Source organism: Antedon bifida, chromosome 1 (assembly GCF_963402885.1).
Source record: "Antedon bifida chromosome 1, ecAntBifi1.1, whole genome shotgun sequence".
Classification (NCBI taxonomy): Eukaryota; Metazoa; Echinodermata; class Crinoidea; order Comatulida; family Antedonidae; genus Antedon; species Antedon bifida.
In genome coordinates this window covers 7,507,322-7,525,977 of record NC_136226.1, presented here as the reverse complement: position 1 = coordinate 7,525,977, position 18,656 = coordinate 7,507,322, and the positions used below count along the sequence as shown (strand labels likewise).

The window sequence follows — 18,656 nt, the reverse complement described above, 5'->3', positions numbered from 1 at the left end:
TTGAAGAGACGTAAGCCTAATAATATACATTTAATAAAACTGATGATAAGGTGGTATTTTAATTTGTTAATAAAATATTATTGTTTAGTCGACGTACACAAAATAACATGAAATCACAATAACAACAATCTGACACTATAAAACCAACCCAAAATTCATAATCATAAATATGATAATTAATGTGTAACCGTAGCCAATCAATTACCGTCTTTCTCCAACCGACAATTAACGATTATTATCAACCAAACGATTTCTTTGATGTAGTATTTTACTAGTATTTAAGACACAGGAGTTTTATAGTCCTATTGGGTATATTGATATCAGCCTCCGGGGGTTCTCTTTTCATTCGAGAGTCGTCGAATGTTGATGCTAATTACCCTATTGTAATTTACGTTCACTTGTTTTTTTATGTTGATGTACTAAAATTGGAACATAATATTTATTTCTGGTAATTTTTTGTTTTAATTCCATACAGTTCATTTTATGATTTTATAGCTTATTTATGATGAAAACGCGCCTATTTAATATCCATTATGCAAAGGTTTTTAAATGGAGGTGATTTTCTTTTTCTTTAATCTTGTCATAAATGTTTATTAATAATTCTTACTCGATTTATGTATGTATTTTATTGAGACTGGGTTATTGTTGTATTTTGTCGCCACACGGTGAATCAGAATGACCTTGTTGAATGGCATTGTTCTCTATCCGTCCAAGACAAGGGAAGAAAGATATTAAATTAATCGATTTGATTTTATTTTATAAGCAAAATAGATTTGATTGACCACGAACATGCTAAAACAGTTTAGATATATTAAATTATCATTTATCGTTAAGACTATCCTAAGTACAGGGAAGATGATTGCGATTTTACTGTCTCCAGCTCTAACTTATTATTCCAATGGGTCTATAACATTTTTTAGATTTCCATTACTTACGTCACTAAATAAATCGCAGGAAAGGCTTGCTAGGATGTTATATTTTTAGGCAAGGCATATCCCAAACGAATAAAAACTATATCATTTTTTATTTCATACGCATGTAACAGCAAGCACAAACTAAACTATGTTATCATGCTTATAAACTAAGTCTCTTTTTAGGCTTAGGGAATGGAGTTAAATGAGTCGTAAGTTACAACCCTGGGACTAGGTCAGGATTGAACCATGGACCTTGGGATTGGAAGGCAAGCAAGTTAACCACCTCCAAGCTACACTCATCGTTATGGATGAAATTATCAATTCTTCTTAAACTATATTGATAGATTATTTAGTCTTAATCGATATTTTAGTTTATTAAAGGCCTATTGAAAGTACATTTTTCAAAAGTACAAACGCAGGTTTTCTAACAACCGAATCAAAACTTTTTTTTTTGTGTTGTTATCCGTCAATATGTCTTAAATAAAATAATATTGGTTCTTAAAATATGTTATGATCTTCTCCACCTGTCACATTGTTCGCTGTCAATTTAAACTAGATCCACATAAAATACTAAAATTAATACTACAATTGATGTCCAGAAATTCATTTTGTATCTTAATCAATTCTTCTTGAATAATATTGTAGTCTGTTAATCGACATTGGATGGTTATATACATATTCATGAGTACACGGCGCGTCAACTGTGAAGGTGTGAAAAAGTCATACGCGCGCTCAGTGACCATGGAGATGATAATGCGACGTAGATATAGAAATAAGACATACTTAATTGCAGAAACAATCAAGTTAATATTAAAACGACAAAAGAAAATGGAAATTTACAAAATGAACATTAGCTGACACGGATGCTGACTGACTGAGCAATCGAAGTACAGATTTAGTGTAATTGTAATTTGATTTTAATCCGTATTACCGAAATGGCAGCATCATTGTTCTTAAGTACTTACTGTACTTATACATACTAGAAATTCATTTCATTTGAATTAAGTTACAGTGGCATACTATATGTTGCACGGTAGTTTATTTAGAATAAAATAGAAAATCACTATAAGCGATCGCTTTTGTTATCGTTATCATCTTCGTTATCATCATTACAAAAAGTACTTTCTTCGTCATCATTATTTATATTATTTATTAACATCTGAAACGGTATTACCTGCGTAATTTTTTTTTATTGTGCTCAGGTACATTTTTCGTAAGCTTCCTTACAAACCATACGTTATTTAATTAAAAATGTACCACACCCTTCTCTATAAACGATATGTTATCATATTATTGTTTTTTTTGTGTTTTTTTGTTGTTAAATTATTAGAATGATATATTTCTCATAAAATGTATGTTTCATAGTAAGATGTATATATTTTTTATAAGCTATATATTTGAATAAAGACGTCAACATCTTTCCCGCAGAGAATTTTTTAACAAATGGACCGTAAATAACGCATTCATTTTTTCTGTATCCCTTAGCCATACTTTGTGATCGAGTCGATATAGAAAGCCCTTTGGGTAGATGATACGGATCATTGCGCTGTATGATTGAGAGAAAAACTTATGAGTTGCAAAACGAACTTCCGACGTGCCGAAAAGAATTGATACAGCTCCTAAGGCATATACCAACCCTCCGTAATTGAGACATCATTATCTACCGTAATACCCTTTTGTAACTGTACGAATTCAATTAGTAATCTTCATTGATTCAACCACTACACCTTAGAATTTATATATACACTATTTTCGTTACTGTTTCACTGTTGAGGTTATGGAAACATTGTTATAAGCAGCATATCGCAAAATTACCCGTTATTAATCAACTGTAACAATAACCAATGAACGCGGTTTAGGCAGATTTGATTTATTATGCAAAAATATCATTATTGTGTTTTAGACCTACTGAATAAGACACCATCATTCATCATTAAGTGCCAACTTCAAACATGATCCGCCGGAAGCCAATGACATTCTGCTTGTTCCTCAAAAAAACATTAATTTTACCCATTTTTTAATCATGATCTCATGCAATAACCGTTCGTGTCATTCAAACGCACGCGTGTCCACGCGTTTTGACACAAAACACCGGTGAAAAAGAGCAGTGGGCTAAAAATTGACATAAAGATAAACGTGAATGCGTAGGCCTATTTCAGAAACTATTAATAAAACAGGGATAAGGTCAAATGAATGGGCTCTGATTTGTTGGCGGACGCGTCCATTGCCAAGGTCAAAATGAATAGGGAAATTTAACAATAGAAAGACTTCAGAGAAATGTAATGAAGTTCGCGCGTTGACGCTTGTTGACTCGTGGCAAAACAACGAAATATTATTTATTGTTGTTTCAACAAGCAAGGTAGTTTTTTTAAAGAATTAATTTATCATAAGGCACTTTTATTTGAATGATTGTAGGCCTAAAAATCATGAACTAAGTGGATATGTTGGTATGATGTTGGAAGCCTTACTAAATATCCCCATGATTGAGAGGCATAATCTATATCTGTATTGCTTAACATTGATATTCATTTAAAATGCGTAATAAAATACAACATTCATATATTATAATAAAAATGTAGGCCCATTTATGTAATAATTGTTTTCTTTATGTTATTCTGTACTGTATCTAGTATGAACTATAAATGCACAAAATATAAACTGAAATATATAATTGATAATGCGCGTAAATAAATGTCAATTTTTGAATAAGATTATACGCTGATATTTGAATTTGAAAAGATTGAGATTAGGTTGTTTCCTGGAGCTGCCGCTTACTGATTATTTTGTACTTCCAATATATATGTTGTTAGCTATAGTAGCTCTTATAACTGTCTACAAAACATATATCATCTCTTTTCGTTCTTTTTTCATCGGTTGATTCGTTCCATTTCTTGATGTTCACACTAGCTTATGATTTTTTAACTTTTGTGTGACCAGTTTGGTTTGATTGTCGTCATTCCTGTAGATTTAATTCCATTATCGTTTATTTATTATTTTTGCTTATCTAATATTTTTCGTGTGCAAATCATGAAAAATAAAATAAAAAAACATTCTTTGTGCATATTTGAAGCATGCTGGTTTAAAAAGCTGATGTTTTCTAAAATCCATCTTTAACCCCTGACCTCAATTATAATATCTTTACATAAGTATTAAATTGTTCAATATACCCCACTGCAATGCTTTCATGAAATTACATTTATAAATATAGGCCTACTCTCTCTCTCTCTTTCTTTCCACAGTTTATGACGCATTCATTGTGTAACTATGTAGTACTATTTAATATTAAGTGAGGGTCGTCTGAATTACAAATGATAAATGAGAAATGCCATTCTAAGAACGTTCAATCTATGGATTGATTTATGATTAAAATCAAAATATATAATCTTCAACTTATCGTAGCGCTTCAAGCATGAAATTATCTAAACAACATGACGATAGATTTTCATAGGTTTAATTTTTGTCTTCTGATCTGCCCTTTTTAAATTCAATCAGATCTTTCAGCAATTAGAAATATTTTTTTTTATTTTTGATGATTGATAATTGAACTAGTAAATACCACATTATAGTTTGCCCCCATTCTATTTTGATCATTAATGTCGAGTATGAGAAATAGATTTATTAATAAATCGCAGTAATGGCGGTGTTGAATTACGGTAATAATAAGTCATATCGTGTGTTAATGTTGGTATTAACAAATTAACTTAATTTATAATTGTATAATTCGTATACATTAATTGATAAATAAAAACAAATACATTTATTGCGATGATGCTTTATGATAGTGATAAATATGTATCAGTATAAAACCATAATCAAATCGTAGTATGCGGATTGTGATGTTGATGATGATGATGACGAAAACTAATATTGGACAATAATAAATAAGATTATTATCAAGGATAATATAAGGTTAACGATAATTGGCAAACAAGTAAGTAAGTATATCCGAAACGTTAATTTCGGACCTAAAATTATAGTTTGTTTATAATATATCTCTCTATTTCAATAAGTAAACGGTTACTTTATATTCTCTTAGTAATCCGGAGTTTACCACGATTCCAATTCTTAATTAATGCTGTAATGCCCGCAATCATGATAATTGCGTAAAGTATGTTGTAGCCGCAGGAACATCTATAGTCGTTTAAACAAATGGACTTGATTAAGGACCTATTATCAAAATCATATAATCAAACGGAACACTTTGTAAATTAATAGTAATCGGATAAATTTGTGTTTTCAAAAAGTACAACGATAATTAATCGAAACCAAATAAGAAGATTAGTGCATTACTGCGATGTATATTTATATGTATAACAAAAAAAAATGTTTGACAAAAATTACAGAACAGGATTAGCATATAGAGAACTAGTAGTATTTTACTTTAGTGGTTTATGGATGCATTACATCTTGTAACCCTATCAACAGATAATCTTGCTTTTAATCCACTGTGATTTATTACCCATTATAATACATACCAAGTTAAAAAAAATATTGTTTGAAGTTTTGATCTATTGAGCATTTTCTTTGCATTTAGACATTATATAAGTATGCTTTTAATTTGATTAAAATACGTCATTCTATGATAAATGAGAATGTTTTTTTCTATCTCCTTATGAATAATTAAACATTACAAACAGATGAATATTATATTACCCATTCATGAGTCTTGGAATGCAAATACATGTACAAATTTGCGATTTAAAAAAATATAACTTCACGTAAGCATTGTCTAATCATCATCATCGTCATCGTCGTCATCGTCATCATCATCATACATCATTATCAGCAGCAGCAGCATCAGCATTTTTTTTTAGTATATTCCGTAAACTATTTTTTATTAAAACTTTGTTATTTATTACACGCGCTATTGGCTAAATGTCAATATAGGCTCATTGTTATGGCCATTAGACGATTTAGCAAAATTGTTTTCCACTCTCCCCCTGCCTCCTCACCCTGCCATGTGTATTGCGAATTGTATATCCTGGCGATCATTGATGTTGCTGTCTGTTATAGGCACGTGGGAACTTTCCATACATAGAACTCCATTGTCAGTGTGGCACACATTGATATTATAGGCCTATTTTATTGTAAACATTTATGTCAAATGGATATATGATTCATTTGTAGGTAGGCCTACAGTTTAGTTTAACATTCCGTTGATTGACTGTTATTGTATGCGACTTTTGTGACGAACGGTATTATTATCCAACACACTGGACGTTTCTCTATTTCTAATGTTAATATATCTTAATGCAAAGAGTCTATTTTCATTGTTTTCTTTATACATCTGCTCCAGACCCCTAAATAATTTCAGTTGAACTTGTAGCTTTTAAATGCTGTATCATCTTCTAATGGCAGCTTGTATTATTTATTCAATATGATCATGACCTACAGAAGTGTACGTGATAATATTCTATAGTTCCCCTTTCATGAGAACTTTAAACACATAACATAATAATAACCAACATTTGCAAAACAAGTACGAATAATTTATTTGCTATGAAAAAGAATGACGTTGTATCACCTGATAACACTAAACCCTAACGTTGACAGAATGAATTAACTCACCATTTTTTGCAGCACTCACCATTAATTAATAATAATTTTTTTACAATTGAATTACACACAAATAGAAATACCCTTCTGACTATTTACATCAACATTTATTTATTTTTAAGATTTATTTTGAATTTTAAAAAAATGGGGAATGGCTTTTTCGGCGGTACAAGGAATGCTTAACCATGGATTAGTGTAACTAATGTCTACGTGGTTAAACTTCCGTTTTCGGTGTGAAATTAAAGATCGTTATAATTTACAAAAACAATTTAATTAAACATCATTGATTCATATGGTTGTTTGTAAGTGTATTTCAGTTGTTTTATAACAATACATCATATTACGTATAGATTTTCTATAGGCCTAACACTTACTGAATCTAAAAATGAAAAAAAACGGGGGCTTTTCAATTTATGTGATCATTCATTATAGTCTTTATTGACAGAAACTTGTTGTTACATTTTCCTTTTTAGATTATACATAATTATAGATTGTTTGTAAATTAATTATAAGAATAATTATGGTAAATGCTACAACCAAATTACTACTATTCAAAGATACACATCTTGTTTTTTTTGTTTTTTTTTAAAGAAAAATCTTTTTACTGACAGACATGATTCCATAATCTTATTCAGCAAACCTATCAGTCATGACATGAGTAAAAAATCTAAAATTCAATTTGAGCATTGGATTGTCCATTTAAAAAGGTCACACAAGAGTATTGATGTACACAAATATTTTCCCATTGATTCAACATAGGCCAATATTTTTTTTACCAATTCTGATACAATACAAGCGAAACAGGTCTTATAACATAATTCACAATTGTAAACATTATTTAATTAAAAAAATATTTCTTGTCTATCATGACAATATTATATTAAACCGTAACATTATGCAAACGAATTATAGGTTTTTAACACCAATTTTATATATTATAGGTTCTTAATACATTCTCTAATTTTCACATTATGTGGTTAATTAAGTTTTGGCAAAACAAAATGTGAGATAAGTGATATTTAAAGTCTAGTTAGTGACATTTGAGCCTATTTAGTATCATTAGACGTATACAATCAAATACACCAACTCGTATATCAATTGATTCATACAAAAATTAATACAAGGAGTAGTTTATAGAGCGAAGATATATTTATATTATCTCTTAATTGATTTGTCTACGAATCAGCATTAATCAACAAGAACAGCTAATACATGCTTGGAATATCCATATCGTAAACGCTTATAGAAACAAAAACGGTTGAGCAACGCTTCCGATTTGAATAAAAACGTCGTTAACTCCAGAAAGTAACACGTCAATGGAAATTAGTAGTACGCACACCAGCGCGTTCCATCACGTAGTCGTAGTTTCTTTTCACACGACTCCTCTAACTCATTATATATTCATAGAAATGTTACACCTGTTATTCTGTGACTAGGCTGTGGTTCTGGGTAGTTTGTGTCCACAATATTGCTAATATTAGAACTGTTATATACTCACATGTTTAAATAAATAACATTACATTAATACTTATCATCATTTGACCTAAAACTGACATTGGTTATCAACACTTTGTTGAAAAGGCGCACGCATTAAGACGCTGGGTGGCAGTCAATTTAGGTATTGTAAAAACTGGGGACAGTTTATAATTATTATATTCCTTTTAAGTAATTAATTATCTTAACTTAATGTTAAAACTGTACATCTGATATAAAATAATTCATTAATTTAAAAATATACTTCGAGAGAAAGATCATTTACAAAATACAGAAGGTTCCTCTCCTCCTCTCTCCTTTTCATAAGGATAAATATACCATTTTTGTGCTCGGGCAGACGTTGTGTTCGTTAACTTGCGCCAACTGGAGAACCTCTTGAAATAAGCGGTGTTAGTATCAAAGAGGGTCTATTTTTTCTCATTTTAAAAAGGCTACTAAATTAGAAGGAGAACTTTTACAATTTGCAGCATTAGTAAATTAAATAACACTATCAATAAAGTAAAAACACCAATGTTAACACAATCCCGTCCCAATTTACAGTACTCTAGTTCTCATTGAAAATAATTCATTATTTACAACAAAAATGACAATTATAAGTACTTAACTACAATGTTTTTGAAAACTATGGTTGTATAACATTTGGCACCATTACATTAAAATCAGTTGCTACATTTAAATAATCTTGTAAAATAATAAATAACACTATAAAAAAATAATGATTAAGTTATTGTAAAATTATATTGAATGAACTGTTATTGACGCTTGTAATTATGACAACCAATTATTATGTACGCGCTCGTACACGCCACACGCGTTGATATTGATAACCTTTATGCACATCTTTTTTATTTCTTCATTTTTTGATGGAATAATTATTTTGTCATATTATGTTGGAATGTTTCACCTTTTTAAAATTAATAATCTTTTTTTTAAAGAAAAATTGAAATATCATTAATTACAAAAAAAAATAATAGTGTAAAATTTAACACGATTCTTTGAGAGTCGAGGACAATGATAATGGATTCGCTATTGTTATCGGATGGAATGGCCTAGAATTTGTAATATAAATTGAGTTGTAAAATTGAAATCCAGTTATCACACCTTCTCATTAAGATATAAACATCTAGAAAATTGAAACTGATGACATTGTTTTTGTTTAAAATGATACACTCTTTTGTTTCAATCGACTCGGAATAAACAATGGTACTCAGCTCCCTGTCTTTCGGGTAATAGTCAGCATCGTGCTGTTAATAGGCATAAATTAAATACAAATCATTTATTTATATTTCTGTGTTTTAAATAAATAATTATGTATTATTACCAACAATTAGATCATGTTACTTATTATGACATGTTGTGCTCTTTAAGTAGTTAGATTTCCATTTGATTGTTTTCACTTAATACTAAAATGTTGTTGTTAAACGGCATATCGAATATCATCTGTTGAGCCGATTAATTCATCATGTATTTATCAATTTAGAAATCAAATGTAATCTGAGCCAAGCTCGATTCAAGAAAGTTGTTACAGTAAAACGATGTTCAGTACGCTAGGCCCGTTAGGAATAAGCCGCGTTGCTGACAATCACTGTTTATAAGAAATCTCCCGCGGCAACGATTTCAATAATGATTACTCTATACGTAGAGGACGTGTTCACCGCAGGCAAAATCGACTTTATAGGCTGAAAACGCTGTAGTCTCCAGGCGTTTACAAACTCAATACATGAGAATAACCAGTGTCGTGCTCAATCAGAAATAATCGAATTCTATGAAAATAGGAGAAATTATCTAAATCGCAGATTGGACTGCAATTATTTAAATTGTACAACTTGTCTATAATTTTCAGATGCTCGTTGCATGTTGAGCGATCCGTGACTCTGTTTTACAAGTGACAGGCACCGAATTGTCTAAGATTGTTATTTCACTTGGGACGGTGTTAAAATTATAAAAAACAAAATTACTCCAACAAGCTTAACAATCAGTAAGTTGAATAACAAAGTAATTAATTACAATTAAGTACGTAAAAATAAATTTAACAATAGCAATTGTTCGGTCTTTTAAGTTTTTACATTAGGAAATATAAAAAATGTGAGGAATAAAAAACTTAGTTTTTTACCAATTTAAAATAGGTGTCGTTCTGTTTATTTATTCTAACAAAAATTAAAACAAATCCTTTAAAAGGAAAAAGAGGATTGTTTTATTTGAGTTGAGTTGAATGTACATAATGTTTGGTTTTACATAATCTACAATTAAAATGAATGTGAAAGAAGTATATAAACACACCAGTTATTCGTTGTAAAGACTTACACAGTGATACTGTATTATTCAGATGGGGATACTGTAATTATACAGTAAACAAAACGTGGCTTGAAAATAAAATGCCGCCTTACTTTCTTTCAAAATAAACATAATCAACAGTGTGAGAGATGATAATCGTGAGTCCTGTCATCTTTCGTCCAACACCTTGTTCGGAACACGGGTCGGAACACGTTTGTACCACGGCTTCGTTTCATCTCAACTTGCAATAACTTTATAATAAGGTTACTTTTAAGTAGTTCTTTAAAACAAATAATGTTCATTGTAATGCGGTTGGTGTTTCCACCGTTGTAGATGATTCTTGTGCCATTAGTTGGGAGATACTTTTAACATTGTGTTCTTTCTTCCATTTCATTCTTCTGTTTTGAAACCATATTTTGATTTGTCGTTCTGTTAGGCCGAGAGAGTGAGCGATCTCTATACGCCGCCTTCTTGTTAAATACCGGTTGAAGTGGAATTCTTTCTCTAATTCTAGTGTTTGGTAACGAGTATAAGCTGTGCGTGATCGTTTGGCTGGCTCTATGCTGCTAATACCTAAATTGAACAAAAACATAATAGATATTAAACATAACAATATTTATATATTGTATAATAATGCATCAATTGTGAAAGCAGGGTAAAAAGCAAGGAGTACATATTCTTAAAGATATTTGTGTCTGGTTGACCTAACTTTAATATTTCCAAATGTTGCTCTTTGCGATTTTTAGAAAAGTAACTATATGTTTTATACAATCATCTTCCATCTATAATAGGCCTACAGATTGATTTTGGAAGGTCAAATTAATATTTAACCGTTATGAATTGAATGCCAAAATGATATGTAGGCCTACACAAAATACTTCGTACAAAACAAAAATGTTCGTAAAACGTAAACAAAAATATATACTTTTCTTTTTTAATGGCACTTCACTCACAAATATGAACATAATAGCAAAGGCAGTCCCATCCTTGGTTTAATTTTAATCGATATTATAAGTAGGGATTTACAATTTTTGGAGAGTAATTTGGAGATTAATATTTTTGCTTGATAGGATTGTAAGTAGCGCTGAACTAAGTCCGTCGCAACACAATTTACGTCCGCCTCGAACTACTTTAGTGTTGTTCTAACTATTTTACACGCTACTGGAAATTAAAGATAGAATTGTATTCGTAATCATTGGCTAAAAAAATAAGAAATGCTAAGATAAACTAAAGTAACTTGAATATAAGAGGAGGAGACGAGTATTTTCTAAGTTGGATGGAATTAGAGTTATTGTACTTGACTTAATGCTATTTATCCGTAAGTGGAATAATACAGTTATTGAAAAATAATAAGCGCTAAACAGAAATTGGTATTCATTGATAATGATGACGATGATAAACGGTTAAGGATGATGAAGAAGAATAATTTAATTTAACAAAACGATAATAATAATGATGAAACAATGATGTGGAAAAAGAAGAAACAAAATAACATATATAATTCACTGCTGTTAATTAACCATTTGCGATGAAGGTGATCAAAAAGAAGAAGAAAACAAAATTGTGGTAATAGTAATGATGAAAACAAGGATGTAGAAAAAGAAGTAACAAAATAACATATATAATTCACTGCTGTTAACTAACCATTTGCGATGAAGGTGATCAAAAAGAAGAAAAAAAAAGATTGTGATGATAATGATGATGATGACGACGTCCGGAGATTATAGTGAAGATTATGATAACAATGATGATGAAATCATGATGTTGAAGACAATTGTGAATATGACGTTGATAATCACGATGGATGATGGTAATAACAATGCACAGTGATGAATCACTGATGATAACAAACATGATTATGTAACTTTTGATAATAATTATAAAAATAATAGTAACACAACCGAACAAAAAAGATATTGGTATTATATTCAAAACAATACTGTTAACAAATCTATTTGAAGCGGATGTATGATGGTTTTTGTATAATGCCATTAGAAATAGCAATTTAAATAATACAAAAAAGCGAACTCGCCATAAAGACAGTCACATAAGTAATAATACCTAAAAGGATATTACGTTTTAAGACGAGGATTATAATCTATTATTATAGCTGACATTTTCTTATAGAATGAACTTTCCGATCATAACTCAAGTGGGTTTTGAAATTATTACATAATTAATACTTATGAAATGAAAACAGTCTTAATGTTTAGTTCATTTTTATTAGAAATAGTCTAGGAAAAATGGAAACGTGTATTGTATCCATGTAACAAATGTCTTTAATAATAGTTATAGGTCATTAATACAGGATATTAGGCTAACAACACACAGAACTGCATGTATTATCACACTAACAATTATATTTAGGCCTACATCATTTGTTGATTTTAATAATTGTTAGGCTGTTTATTAAAATACTTTATACTATATAGGCCTAAAATATTTTGGTATGGAAGTCAATACGTTTCTGGTTAAATGTTAAACGTTTGTTTTATATTTTTATAAGGGGAAGCCATTATTATTTTTTGGTGTTTTTCGACAAAATTGAATAATGTTATTATAACTAAGGCCTAATCAAAGTGTTATTGTTTTCCTCTTTTTCATGTTTTTGGTGGGTTTCTCCCAAATAAAAATAACATCATAAAATAATAATATGTTGAATGTAGGCCTATGTACACACTTTCTTTTATAGTTATGTGAAATGAAATTGATAATTTATTCAACACAATAAGCCACAGAACCTTAACTGATAATGATATTACCTGTGACTTTCAATCGACCACTTTACTAGGTTAACATGTTTTCGTGCATGTAACTATAATGGCATATCTTTTAGTGAATGACTTGATTTCCATCATTAAGTAAGAGTGTAAATGTTATTCATAAACTTTAATACACTAGTACTTAACGAACGTACAAAAAACATATGTACTTTTTTAAATAAAAATAATGACAAAATGATTAATAAGTCATTGTTATAGATATGTTTTAAATAATTACAAATTGAATCATTAAAAACGTATTTGACAAACATACACGGATACCCATAAAAAGTCCTATAATATCAGTGTATAAAAGAAATAAATAATTGATATGAGCAATACCAGGTGCTGAAATAAAAGTCGGCTTTGTAAGTATCTTTCATTTGGAAAACTCGTATTTTCCTTACCATCTCTAGATTTTCTTTGCCGGTTTTATTACCTATAACGGCGTTGTTATTATGCACATAATGAAGATATTAATTACAGTAGTAAATTTCAGTTATAAGAGGTTATGGCTTTATAAATACTTAAGTCGTTGTTTCGTGCAATCTAATATTAAGATGATGGATTGTTCCCCTTAAGTTCTGTGTGTCATCATCATAAATGTTTTTTTTTTGTATTTAAAATAAAATTTTAGTTAATACATAGAGAAATAAGTTAGCTAACGTTTTTCTCCATGGTTAATATATTATATAAAATACCTTGTATTAAATAGTTTGTGTATAAAACATTCGTTAAATTACAGCGCGTGAATACTTTCGATTTCTTAGACCTAATGTTTACCGTAGTTAATTATTGAAGATATGTTTAATAACGATTATCAATCCCGATAGAATTACACTCCACGCTTTTGCGCTTAGTTATACTTATATATTGTACAGTAACTATATCAAAATGTCTAGGCCTATACAGAGCCGTTACACCGTTCTCATCTTTGTCGGTATTAAACCCCACGAGAATCTTAACTATGCTGCCCGATTGTTTTAATCAAATTAAATTAAATAAACACTAATGGATACCTGTTTTCAAACATCTTTATATATCAAATAAATGATATTGTTATTTTATTATCACTGTATCTTGTCTATGTGGCATCCAAGGGTAAAATTCATGTTTTTGTAGTCAGATTTCTAAATAAACAAACACAGTAAAGTGTTAGGAATGAAGTCCTTGGTGATGGAGACATGTTAGCCCGCAACGGTTCAGTACCATGAGGTGTCGCATTGGCTCGGCCTAAACTAACTTTTCGCAGTTGCTCAGCCCAGCTCAGGCCTCTGTATAAAATATTTATACTAAAATGGACAACAACGAAGATAAAATTCTTGCTGTAATTATTTAAATAAAACCATACAGTAAAACAGAGTAAATATAACATGTTAGCAAGAGGAACTTAACTTACAGTATTACATACAGAGCATTAGCACTATACAAAGTTTGTAAACAATTTAACAAGTTTAATTGAATATGTTTCTAAACAAACAAAAACTAGAAGCTATAAATTAATTAATTTTGTATCTGAAATTCGTTATCAATAACAACAATGTATATTGTCCGGCAACGGTGTAAAGTTGTAGGCCTTACCGTTTAATAGAAATACCAAACGGAAGTATCGGTATGAAGTACGGTACGCAGGCTGGCTACCTGTCTCACACAGGTATCGTTCTTACGGTTGCGGTATGCAACTTAGAAGGCCTAAGATTTGCCGATTGTAAGTGGTTAAAAGTATTAATAAATTTAATAATTATATCGAGAAAATTAAATATCATTTAAATATGTGTTTTAATACTTTATTTATCATGCTTGATCAACTAATAATTGGCTACATCATTGCGAAAAGATTGGAACTATTTCGCACCGGATTCACTCTCTTCGAAACTGCTACAACACGGCCTGTCTAATGACAGCAATTATGTACGCGTATAAAGGGCATATTTTTTTCTTAATACTTATAATTACATTTCGAAAGATGGTAATGTTTGTTTTTAAATACACACGATACATTATGGTTAAGCTACTGTTGTTACAATGACACGACGTCTCGGCACATGCGGTAGTAATAGCTGCAGAGAGCCCATTTGTCTCATTTGCATAATTTAGATGGCTCAATATACAAAATAAAGATAGCGAAACGTTAAGTAGAAAACAAACAGACGCTCTGGTACTAAAACATCTAAAAGCGTTTTATGTTTAAAATAAAAAATGAGCCCTAGTTATTATAGTTAACTATGCTGGCCTATATATTACCTCACTATTAGAATTTGCTAATCTTTTATACAAACCTCCAAAATAAAATCAAACAAGTAACCGTTATATATATAGTTTCCTTTGACGATCGTTTTGGTTTTATAGTGCAACATTGCTTAATGTTCAGTACGGTATATGACCACATTTAAGGTATTTTAATAATACGTAGACCACGTGCTAACCAATACATCAATTTGAGAGAATAATGCGTTAATGATTACAAATAAGTTGGATACGTTGATCTAGAGTAGATATATTGCAGTGTATTAACTACAAGTGTTTAAAGTGAAGAAATGGCAAAAGTTATACAGATCCAGATATATATCTTTTAACTTAGACTAAATTGGTGATAACTCAACAGAGATTGGATTTTATGTTGCGATATTATATCACTTGACAGAATTAATCATTTTCAAAAACATTGCGGCAACTTTTTCTTAAATATTGAAGAAAAAAAAATGTTATGTCGGTACTATTCAAAGACACACCAATATAGATAAAAGTAATTAGAAGATAGTTGGTTTGGTGTAATTGCATTCGATAACACTAGTTAATTGCTGTTAATGAGGCTATCAACAACCAGTAATTGCATAGCATTTGTCAAGATTAAGCATAAAGTTTGAAAAGAATTAATTTGTCAATGAAAATACATCCATTCTCGGTTATATGCAGTAAAAACTAATGAGGCGGTAAACAATAACCATTGCCTGCAGATAGACGAGTTAAAAACAGACACAATATAGAGAAACTTACCAGTACTCGAGTGGACTCGCCTCATCCATGGATAAATATGCTCGTTGTGGGGTGATTGGATACCGGGACTGACTTGTTGAATCCCCGGTGAGTTTTGACTACCCTTTACTTCTGTAGCTGTTTGGCATCCTCTTGTTGGGGTTACCCCATGACAATTAGCCATACCTCCTTGACTCGGCACAAACCTCTCCGAATTCGTTGTTTCCGGTAAAGTCTGAGGGGTATGACTTAACCTAGGTGGATTGCTTAAGTTTGAAGATCTATTCATAGCGTAGAAACTACCATCTACTTGTGAATTATAGTTGTAGCTATAGTTAGATACGCTAATTGGTGGCGTGGATGCTTGGTAGTGTTGGGCCCCCTCCGTGAGGTAGCGGCCCTGTCCCTGTAAGTCCGTTCCATGGTGGTAGCCACCGTTCGCTAAAGAGTGTACAAAATACGAGCTCATTTGTCTTGTTTCACTGGGTGATTTAAAGCCTTGAATTTTATTGCAGTTTGTCTGATACCTCTGTTGAATCTATGTATAGTAAGCGCTTATGACTGCCTCAGATAGGTCACCTGTGAAATCCAAATAAGGAATGATTGTTAGAGCACGTGACTTTATGGCCAATGACTGCGTCGATAGCTTTTTAGTCGCATGGCGTACGATACGATATAGCGAAAAGTGTACAATAAGATACAATAGCACTTGTACAGGTCATAGCAAGTAATTACAATTTCTTAATATTTTTACAACATGTAACATATTTGTTAATGATCTTTTTAATTTCAATATTTTTCTGAAAACAAACATTTTAGTATAATCAAACCATAGTTACACCACAGTTCCAATTATATGCGATTAGTATACGGTATTGATTAATAATAGTATTTCATCTTTTTATTGTTTCAAAATATCCTTGAAATTCTTAGGTAAATCATATAATTTTCATTGTAAGGTGAATTTATGAACTAATGCCTCGTTCTAGATTAATTTCAGATTAATAATAAAAAGGGTAGTGACTTTTTGCCGTCGAGACGCCAGTAGACTTGTTATTAAAAAAGGAACAAAATACGCGATTACCGAACCAGCCTCCTGCCTTCTCATGGATTATTATGGTTTGCGGTGACTTTATAACGCAAGAAGCGTTCAACATCCACCATCCCGTTAGCATTGTGTTTCAATGGCTAAGGATTAGAGAGGCAAGTGAGATCGGACACAAACACCTGCCGACTGAAACTAAACAAGCAATGTCAGGCTTCAGCCTTCGATGTAACGATTCGGAAAGCCGAGAAAACAAGTGAAACACGGTGGCGATCGTGTGTTTACGGAGGTTAACGTTCGTTAGAGTGTAGGAGGATGAAACAACTGACCGTTCAAACAGGTACCAGTTGTCATTATATTAAAACAACAACTCTTATATTATTCCTATTCCTATTATGTATAATGACGACAATTCATACCGTTACTGAATACGGTATGTTTTCAATGAATACCAATAACCTTTCAATCGATTATTGAGAAGAAAAGTCATATTTATTTTTTCTAATGAGCTGCACGTATTAAAAGTATAACGTTAAGTTTTAGCATGTTTTGATTAGATGTATTTTATTATTTATAAGCTGGAGTATGCTTAGCTCCAGCTCTAAGTTACACCAGGTTATTATACATCTGCTTCAGTTATATGCTTGAAAAAACACACTGTATATCTATATAAGGATTTGTTTAGTATTTCTTGTTTGAAGATGATTATCTTGCATTATATAATTATTACAATATAACATCATTATCCGTTTGTAAATGTTAGGCCTATGCTATACCGGTACCATATTTTCGTGCATAAGATTATAATATGCTTTCAAACAATTTTATTATTAACAAGGCCCATGAAGATTAAAATTTAAATTTAAAAGGCCTAAGGACCATTGTATAGTTAATGCGTTACTTTATGCCTTCGATAAAGCGTGTGTGTGATATAGACCTATTACATACGTACAGTAACTTTTATAATATTAAATATGCCTATATAATAATAAACGTCATCTTATGTGTATACCGTACCTTATAACATGTTACCAAAATACGAAATTGTAAATGCCGTACCGAACAAATTTCAACAAACAGGTTATGCAAGGTAACATGAATAAGAATTGAACAAGAATATGAATATAAAAAATGATATACGTAAAATAAAATATTATGAAAAGTTCCGTTAATTAAGTACAAAAGTGCAAATATTGAAATCATACAACGCAATTAGACTAATACAATTAACGAATGAAGAATCGAGATTTCGAGATTCGAACCTGGAATCTTCTGCTTCATCTCAAACTTCCTACCATAGATATTATGAATTGTTATAATGAAATCATCGACAACTATACGTCAACAAATATATTTTCAAATAATATTATTCCACGATGACATGAAAAAGAACGAAAACATGTTTTTCGTATATCCAATCGTTAAAAAAGCAGAGAATATTATTATTATTTGTATTTTGCAAAGTGTGCTAACCGTAGTTGTCGTGTGTAGCACAAATTAGTTTAGCTTCTTATCGCATTAATATTCCGTTGCAAATAGAAAATAAAGTTTTGATACTAAACAATAGGTATTGTATTTTTCAATGCTAAAATAACAATGATTAATAACGTTGCGTGACTCATTGTATGTCTTAGT

At 30.7% G+C, this 18,656-nt stretch overlaps 1 protein-coding gene across 1 annotated transcript; it reads right to left on the bottom strand.

The window, feature by feature from the left end:
• Positions 1–10,118: 10,118 nt before the first annotated feature.
• On the bottom strand, positions 10,119–16,532 carry LOC144853299 (homeobox protein Hox-D5-like). Its single transcript, XM_078711115.1, has 2 exons — positions 15,998–16,532; positions 10,119–10,811 (listed from the first exon to the last, which is right to left on the bottom strand). Exons 1-2 carry the CDS (start codon positions 16,443–16,445, stop codon positions 10,537–10,539), a joined length of 723 nt encoding a protein of 240 aa, XP_078567241.1. The 5' UTR covers positions 16,446–16,532; the 3' UTR covers positions 10,119–10,536.
• Positions 16,533–18,656: the final 2,124 nt, after the last annotated feature.

What these genes read in the sequence shown, in the direction of transcription:
- LOC144853299 (XM_078711115.1), bottom strand. Translation starts at nt 16,445, where the DNA reads ATGAGCTCGTATTTTGTACACTCTTTAGCGAACGGTGGCTACCACCAT. An exon ending in GCGAGTCCACTCGAGTACTG is followed by an intron (nt 10,812 to 15,997) that starts GTAAGTTTCTCT and finishes TGTTCAATTTAG; the next exon opens with GTATTAGCAGCATAGAGCCA.